Here is a 7,905-nt window from a genome sequence, read left to right on the forward strand (position 1 = left end):
CACTGCACCCCCTCACCTATGGCAATTATTGGTATTTCATTTTAGAATAAGAATATATTTAAATAATTTAAATGTAACTGGAAATGGACGATATGGAGATCTGCAATACCGCACATTGTTCCAACTATCATACTATCTATATATATATATATATATATATATATATATATATGTGTGTCTGTGTGTAATTTGTCAGAAGCACCTGGATTCAGAATGACAGTCAGAAGTAAACTGAGCAGTTTCTGTGACCTGAAGCTCACTCAGTGCCAGAAGATACATAAAAATTTTATTGACCTCGAGGGAAATTACAGGAGGCTGCACCAGCATGCATGCAACAAAACAGAATACACTGGAATACACACACACACACATTTTCAGAACCGCTTGTCCCATACAGGGTCGCGGGGAACCGGAGCCTACCCGGCAACACAGGGCGTATGGCCAGAGGGGGAGGGGACACACCCAGGACGGGACGCCAGTCCGCCGCAAGGCACCCCAAGCAGGACTCGAACCCTAGACCCACCGGAGAGCAGGACCCGGTCCAACCCACTGCGCCACCGCGCCCCCGACACTGGAATAACTCTGGGAAAAATTATCACATTTAGACCACAATAAAATAGTTCAAAAATAGGCAGTGCAAATAAATGAGTAGCACTGACAGCTCAAGGTCACTTGAGCAATAAAAGGTCATCACCCCCCCCCCCCCTACAGTGAGAAGACTCCCTATAGGACCTATTGGTCACTGGCAGCATTGACCTCGGGTGACCTTACAACTCAGGTGACTTTAGAACAACACAGCTGGACCAGGGTTTCGGCTGGGTATTATGCACAAGGTAAGAGTAGTTGTTTTTTCTGTTTAAGCTCATCCTGAGATTCCAGCCTAACTCTCAGGACTAAACTGTCCCCCCTCATGAATTTATTTAATCTGATGACATCACCTATTGAGATGCCACTGCCCCAGCAGACACCTGAATAGAAAGCTGCCGCACCTGTAGCAGGCTGGTGGAACATCTGCAACGGTAAGCTGCAAAGGAAACGACCCTGCTTCGGAAGTAAGAGCAACTCTACTTCTTCATGTAGAGAACCTCCATGTTGTACATCGTCTCTACCCTGTTTTCCAAGGTCTTGTACATCCCCCCCAACCGCCACATCCACTCTTTCAGTCATCTCTGGATGTGACCAACCTATGGACCTCCAGACATCCAGCATCATCTCTTTTTGTCTTTTCAGTGTTGAGCTGTGCTTGCTTAAGTTTACACGACTTAATAAAGTTCTTAATCAGTCTTCTGTACTTATCTCCTTCTGCCCGTCCCTGATACACCCAACAATCGCTGTAAAATAAATTTGTAAATAAATCTGCTTCAATATGTTAATGCAGAAAAGGGTTTAGTAGTTCTCCAGTTACCTCTCTGATTTATTTCACAATTAAACTGTAGTATCAATAAATTCACTGGGTAGCGGTGAAAATATGTAATTACTTTGTAATCAATAACAACATGAGGAATGGCACACTTGCATTTGGAACAAATTTGTCAATAATCACAGTCGAAAAGTAATTTGTAGATTTTTATTTCTAATGATTTTAAATTAGTTTTTATTTGAACGTAGCTCAAAGCTAATAAACTTTTTTTGTATTATTTAACGTCTTTATGTCACAGCTGAGGCGGTGAAAATGACTTTTGAGTTACGAACAAATCAAGTTACAGTCGATGGGTGTCAGTTGTAAAGTGGCATGCAGCTACTTGGTTAAGGCACCAGAGGCCACTCTTCTCATGAAATAGCTGGAATATGCAGCGCAATATTATTTACAGTTCAGACATTCAAGTAGCCTGTTCAATGCATGCAGGATGATACTGAAGCAGCAAACACCTTTCCACTTATCCGACTAAAGCCAAGATGAATTCATTTTTTTCACTAAAAGTATCACCGTAATTGTATGAATGAAATTCGGAATAAGGACCGTGCTGTTACTGCGCAACATTTCAGCAGGGAAACAAGAAAAATTATGAAGGGAAGTGATTTCTAGATATTGATAAAGTGGAAAATTCCATAATTATTATGTTAAAAATTAAATATTTCACATTAAGATTGGTTTATCCCACTTTCAAATCCTGTATACATTTGTATTAAACTGTTTGTGAGCACATTACGTACATATACATACATATGTACATATATGTACTGTATATATGCAGTATATCTTATATAATGTATACTCATACTCTGTCCCCAGAGATTCAGTTTTACTCCTAGTAGAGAAAACTGATTTATTTAGCCTCCAGCTGAGATGGTGAAATTATGTAAAGATCTAATAGTTTACACAAAGTGGAAATATTAAATCTTAAGCACTGAAGTGCAGGGGTCTCAGACCGTTGCTATGGTGAACACACGAAAGTGGAAATAACTGGGAGAATCATTCCCATGAGATGGGGGGAAAAAAAAGAAACCGACCAAATCCAGAAAGACTGTGAGTTAGGAATAGAAGGGGATGGGGGGGCAGGACTGATAGAATGAGATGCAGATAGATTTTCAGCAGAGGGGTGCCTGGGTGTGGTGTGGGGGGTTGGGGGGGGGGGGGTGGCACAGCCTGGGGGGCCTCAGGAGGGGAGTGGATGGAGATGTGGGTTCAGCTCAGAGTCCCCTGCCTCCTTCTCCATCTCCTCCTCCTCCTGGATCAGTGTGTCTAGTGCTGCAGGGAGGTGCTCCACATCACACTCCTTCTCTTCCCCTTCCGATTTTAAGGCTTCCTCGAGACACCAGGACCAGGTTGGTGGACCTTTTCGGGCTATGTTATCTCAGCTTCCTGTAGCTGTGTGTAAGAGTACCATTCTGTGCTTGCAATGCCGTGCTTTGGCGAGCGTGTTATCACAGAGGTGGCACTGGAAGAGGATCTTCTCCTTTGTCCTCCATCACACATGTGCACCTTGAGCCAGCTGGGCACATCCCCTTATCCGTCGCCCAGCCGTTCACTGCTGCTTCTTCCATAGGCAGGACAGACTTGTTTCTCACACGTTTGGACCGTTTCCTCTCTAAAGTGGGAAAAGATCTCCGACCACCTTTTCTGATGATCGCAGCTTCTACTGTAAGAAGAAACAGAAGTGCGCCTCTGTGACGGGTTCTATGCCATGCATCACTAGATTATTTGTTCGCCAACTTCTTGTTTCCGCATTCTTTTAACGCGTCAGATTGTTGAGAAGTACAAAGGAACGGGAAAGCAAAGAAAAAAAGCGAATGACGCTCAGTGAAATAGAGCAAAGGTTTGTAGGGCATAACCGACCGGTGACCGCATCATAAATGTTTTTCCACTGGAAGCAATTTGTTCTTTCATGATCCTTACAAATCTGGGTACGAAATCAGGGTCCCCTGTGTGTGTCGGACGTCTTGACGCAGCGAAAGGGAGAGGGACTGTGGTAAAATGTGGTCTTTCGTCCTTCTGTGGATCATGTACAGTATTGTACTGAGTTTTCCGCCGGTGTCACGCGCATCGTTCCGCACCGGGAGCCCCGTACCGTAACCGATCACTGTGATCATCATCATGATGTCCCAGGCTAGGGGGTCTCCTCGGACATTCTAGTGGACACATCATCAGACTGTGTGTCTCCACTTTTAATACCGCCCCCCCCCCACCCGGTGGAAATAATATATCTGTAGTGAAGGCAACTCCCATGTCTTCCTTTCCACTCTAGTCTAACACGGTAGATCCAGTGCGGATACTCTATTTTCACGCCCTACTCGCGTAAATTAATTTGCTGCGCCAATATGTTCTTTAATCCTCCCTCCCAGTTGTAGAAATCTCTTTGGCACACATTCACAGGAGAGCTGGTGTGCGAGCGACTCTTCTCTTCTTGGATGTGATTCTTAGATATGATTCGGGGACATAATCTAGTCTACACGTTACCACAAATTGCTATTATTATTATTATTATTATTATTGTTGTTGTTGTTAAAGTGAGGCACCATCGAAGTAACGGAAATGTGCAAAATCCATTCTAATTTTTTTCTTTTTTTTTTTTTGTGAACATAACTACTTCTACAGTGATGATGATGATGATGATTATGGCAACATTTTCAATGCATGCTAGCCTTGAATTAATTTACTTAATTTTTATTAATTCACTCACTTGTTTGTTTGTTTGCTTGTTGTTGGTTATAATGTAAAAGAATAGGCCACATGGCTGGTACGCTCCAGGATTACCGTGGTAAGTGAAGCACAAAGAAGAGGTTTGGGGTCCATCCTCTACTGCTGAATTGCCCCCCAGTGCAGCACTACGGACAGCTCCCTTTAACTGCTGCCCCTTCTATTTAGTATTTTTTACATTACATCTATGTATTTAGCTGACGCTTTTATTCATAGCGACTTACAATGTTACAGTACTTACAGTTATTTACCCATTTATAGAGGTGGGTAATTTCACAGGAGCAATTTTAGGGTAAGTACCTTGCTCAAGTTTACTGCAGCTGAAAAGGCAGCAGCTCTAACCACTATACTCCCAGCTGGCCCTTGGAATAATTATGTGTTACTGGGACAATGGAGTAACTTTTATGGAATAAAGATTTACAGAAAAAGATTAAACTCACCAAGTCCTCAAAGTGCAAAATCCCTTTCCTAACTGAAAAACTAAAATTTAAACATTTCTTTAAGCATCTTGAAAAAGTTTTGCTGAAAAACACTTGTAATGCATTATTAACATTGTAAAATAAATATACCTATTTAAAATATTAATTAAAATAAAAAAAAATTGTGGAATAATTATGCATTTTTAAAAGACCGGTACCACTTTGTTAAGTTCGGGATCCTGGTGCAAGATAAAATCAAGCATGCCATAGAGTTAGAATTCAATAGCCTATGTATGATTTTTTGATTCCACATTTGAGTGAACCCATGTAAAGTACCTTTTCATATGTGCAGCAAGCATTCATTCAAATGTTATATGTTGCCCGTTTAATATTTTTCCTCAGCTTCAGTCTTTATCCTTCTCTTATCTTTGCCATAGATTTATAAACAAATACTTCCAAATATAGACTGTTATACAAGCAATCTGAAGGTTATTGATTTCAATCGCACTTTTGTTGTACTACCCTTAAGCACAAGGTACTTATTCTAAATTACTCCAGTAAGAATATACTGCTGTATAAATGAGTAAATTGTAAACCAGAAAGCTTAGAAAAAAGTCTTTGATCTGCCACCAGACTTTTTTTCTTAAGCTGTTTTAAAAGAACTTGGCTGAAGGGGCTTCCAATTTCCCAGAACCCCCTGCTAAGTCCTGAGTACTTTTTCTTGTTCTTGGTCACCCTCAGATCATATGTGACAGACTTTATCCAGCTTTTTCTGCATACCCCTTCACCAGGGTTTATGAATTACTGGCCAGGTGAAAAGGACTTTCGAATGGGTTTACAGGTTTTGTGTGAATCAAGGGTTAAAGTCTTTAGACTTTTGAAAATTTCTTTAAGTAAATTTTGACAGTTTTTGGAGATATAAACCTAAAAATAACCCTCAAGACCTTCTAAAAAATACAAACAATTGCAGACAGTTGTGGAGATGGTGTAAAGATTTTACATTCTATAATGGAAAACACAATGGGAGGCTCCTTCATCTAATTGTAGGCTGTGTTTTCAGTATCAGCTGCAGTGCTCGATCCCATATCATTGCCATTTGATCATCCATGGTTTAATTGATCCTTCCAGGACAGAACATGGGAGGAAAGCTGAGCAAGAGGAAGAAGGGCTACAATGTCAGTGACCCAAAGGAGCAGAAAGAAGAGACTGTTGAAAGTCAGGTGCAGAGCCAAACCGAGGAGGACCCTGAGAGAGAATCTGAGCCAAAATCAGAGCCCAAACCAGAGGATGCTTCTAGCACGGCAGTGGAGGCAAAACCAACAGAGAGACTGCCATCTGAAGCTCCTGCAGAGACTGCGGTGAAAGTAGATGGAGCTCCACTGGACGTGCCAAGAGAGGCTGCGCATGAGGAAGAGAAGGAAGTGCATGTGAAAGAAGCATCTTCACCCCAAGTTGCATTTCAAGAGCCAAAGGCAATAGATGCATCTATTAAGATGGTGCCTAGCTCAAACCCAACAAATGCCGCTCCTGTTGAAAAGCAAAGTAATTCCAGTATGTCTGGGGTGGAAGCTGTTGCCAGTGACCCCCCTCAAGCAAACACTCAAGAAAGTTCTGGAAAAGTAGAAGCTACTGTTGCTTCCTCTCCTCCAGGGAAAGTGCCTGAGGAGATATCAAGTGCTGGTTGTTTTAAGGAAGATGGGAGCTCCACAGCTGAACAAGTTGCTCCAAATCATAAAGGCAAAACAGGTCCAGCACCAGCAGTCAGTGAAACAGAACCTGAAGCTACTTCTCAGGAACAAAAGGATGTCAGTGAGGCACTTCCAAATAAATCACCTGTTGAGATTAGTGAGACTCCTGAACCAGACCCAGGTTTCACAAAGCAGTTTACAGGAGACACTGAAACTCCAGACTTAGTTTCCTTGGAAATTCCTCCACCTGTCCTTGAACATCCTTCAAAAGTTACAGCTGTGGAAGCAGAAGTCTCGCAGCTCACAGGTTTCCACAGAACCACCCCAGAAGTTGTGCCAGACACTGAGGATGTCATGGTTGACTCTGCAGAAAGCCAAGTGGAAAAGCTCCAAGTGAAACCAAGGCCAGCTGAGCCAGCACTGGTACAGGGCAAGACTGTGGACAACATAGAAACATCCCCTGTTTCTCAAGCAGAAACTGAAACACTTCTTAAACCCAACACATCAATGAAAAGCCCCAAGGATACAGAGACAGAAGTTGCTTTCAGAACCATTGCTGTTCCAGAGCTAAATTCACTGAAAGAACCCCATGCTGATGAGAAGATGGAGAGTGCTAACACAGAGAAGACTGCGGTTGAGAGCCTGGCAGAGAGGAAGTCCATAATGGATGACAAGGTCCATGACCCATTGCTAGAGGCGGAGTTCAGCACAGAGGCTGAAGCAGTAGCTGTTCCGAAGGAAGATGTGTTTCTCAGTGAGGAGGAGGAGCATAGGGAGTTTGTAAACTCTGCAGGACAGGTGACCAGAGGGCCCGTCTGGGAGCCGACGGCTGAAAAGCCCATCGAAGCACAGCCAAAATGTGTCAACGATGATGATGAGCATGAGGAGCCTCCCAAGACTGCCTGCACCACTAATGGCTGCGACCACCAAAACGACGTGGACCTGCTAGTCGACGTGAACGCCCCTGTCGGCGAGACTCCAGACATCGTCAGTGCTGCTCAGGTTGTTGAACTTATTTGAAGAAAAATTGTACATATTCGTTTGGACACCGAAAAAATATGTTAAACACAGACTTGGGAAACTCAGTGTCCTTAATGCTAACCCAGTCAGAGGAATGTTTGGTCAGCCAAAAATAAATCAGATGCCAAGTGGTAGAGGAACTGAAGTTGGACAACAAGTCTTTGCCTCCAGATCCTGTATGTGAGAAGGGAATGCTGAGTTTCTTAGAGCGATCCAGGACCAGAGAATGAACATACCGAACATAAACACGAGAACTGTATCATTACAAATTAAAATTTGATTAACAGGAATAACATTCAATAAAACACAAAAATGTTAATAGTACTAGAATTCATGTCCTTTCCTTGACTATATAAAAATGGAATGTGGAAAGCTTGCATATTTTCAGAGCTGAAGAATCATAAAAAGAAATGTTAACTTCGTGGCATGGCTGAGAACAATAAAACATAAATTGTTACAGCTTGAAAGTGACTCCTTTCTGTTTGTTGTATTTTTAGATCCAGAACAAAAGCACCTATGGTTAAAATGACAGTGTTGCCACAGTTATTATTTTCATTATGATCACTTTGGCTGCATGTTTCCAAAAAGTCTTAAAATTGACAGTCCTCTACAATATGAAAAATGGTGCCGTCATACACGC

At 42.3% G+C, this 7,905-nt stretch overlaps 1 protein-coding gene across 1 annotated transcript; it reads left to right on the top strand.

Moving 5' to 3' along the window:
- The first annotated feature begins 2,661 nt into the window (after nucleotides 1-2,661).
- On the top strand, nucleotides 2,662-7,526 carry LOC108926287 (titin-like). The gene is made up of 2 exons (XM_018738887.2): nucleotides 2,662-2,766; nucleotides 5,686-7,526. The coding sequence occupies exon 2, from the start codon at nucleotides 5,694-5,696 to the stop codon at nucleotides 7,263-7,265; it is 1,572 nt and encodes a 523-aa protein (XP_018594403.1). The 5' UTR covers nucleotides 2,662-2,766; nucleotides 5,686-5,693; the 3' UTR covers nucleotides 7,266-7,526.
- The last annotated feature ends 379 nt before the right edge of the window (nucleotides 7,527-7,905 follow it).

Source organism: Scleropages formosus, chromosome 7 (assembly GCF_900964775.1).
Source record: "Scleropages formosus chromosome 7, fSclFor1.1, whole genome shotgun sequence".
NCBI lineage: Eukaryota > Metazoa > Chordata > Actinopteri > Osteoglossiformes > Osteoglossidae > Scleropages > Scleropages formosus.

Excerpts from the sequence above, each read along its gene's own strand:
- LOC108926287 (XM_018738887.2), top strand. The coding sequence starts at position 5,694 with ATGGGAGGAAAGCTGAGCAAGAGGAAGAAGGGCTACAATGTCAGTGAC.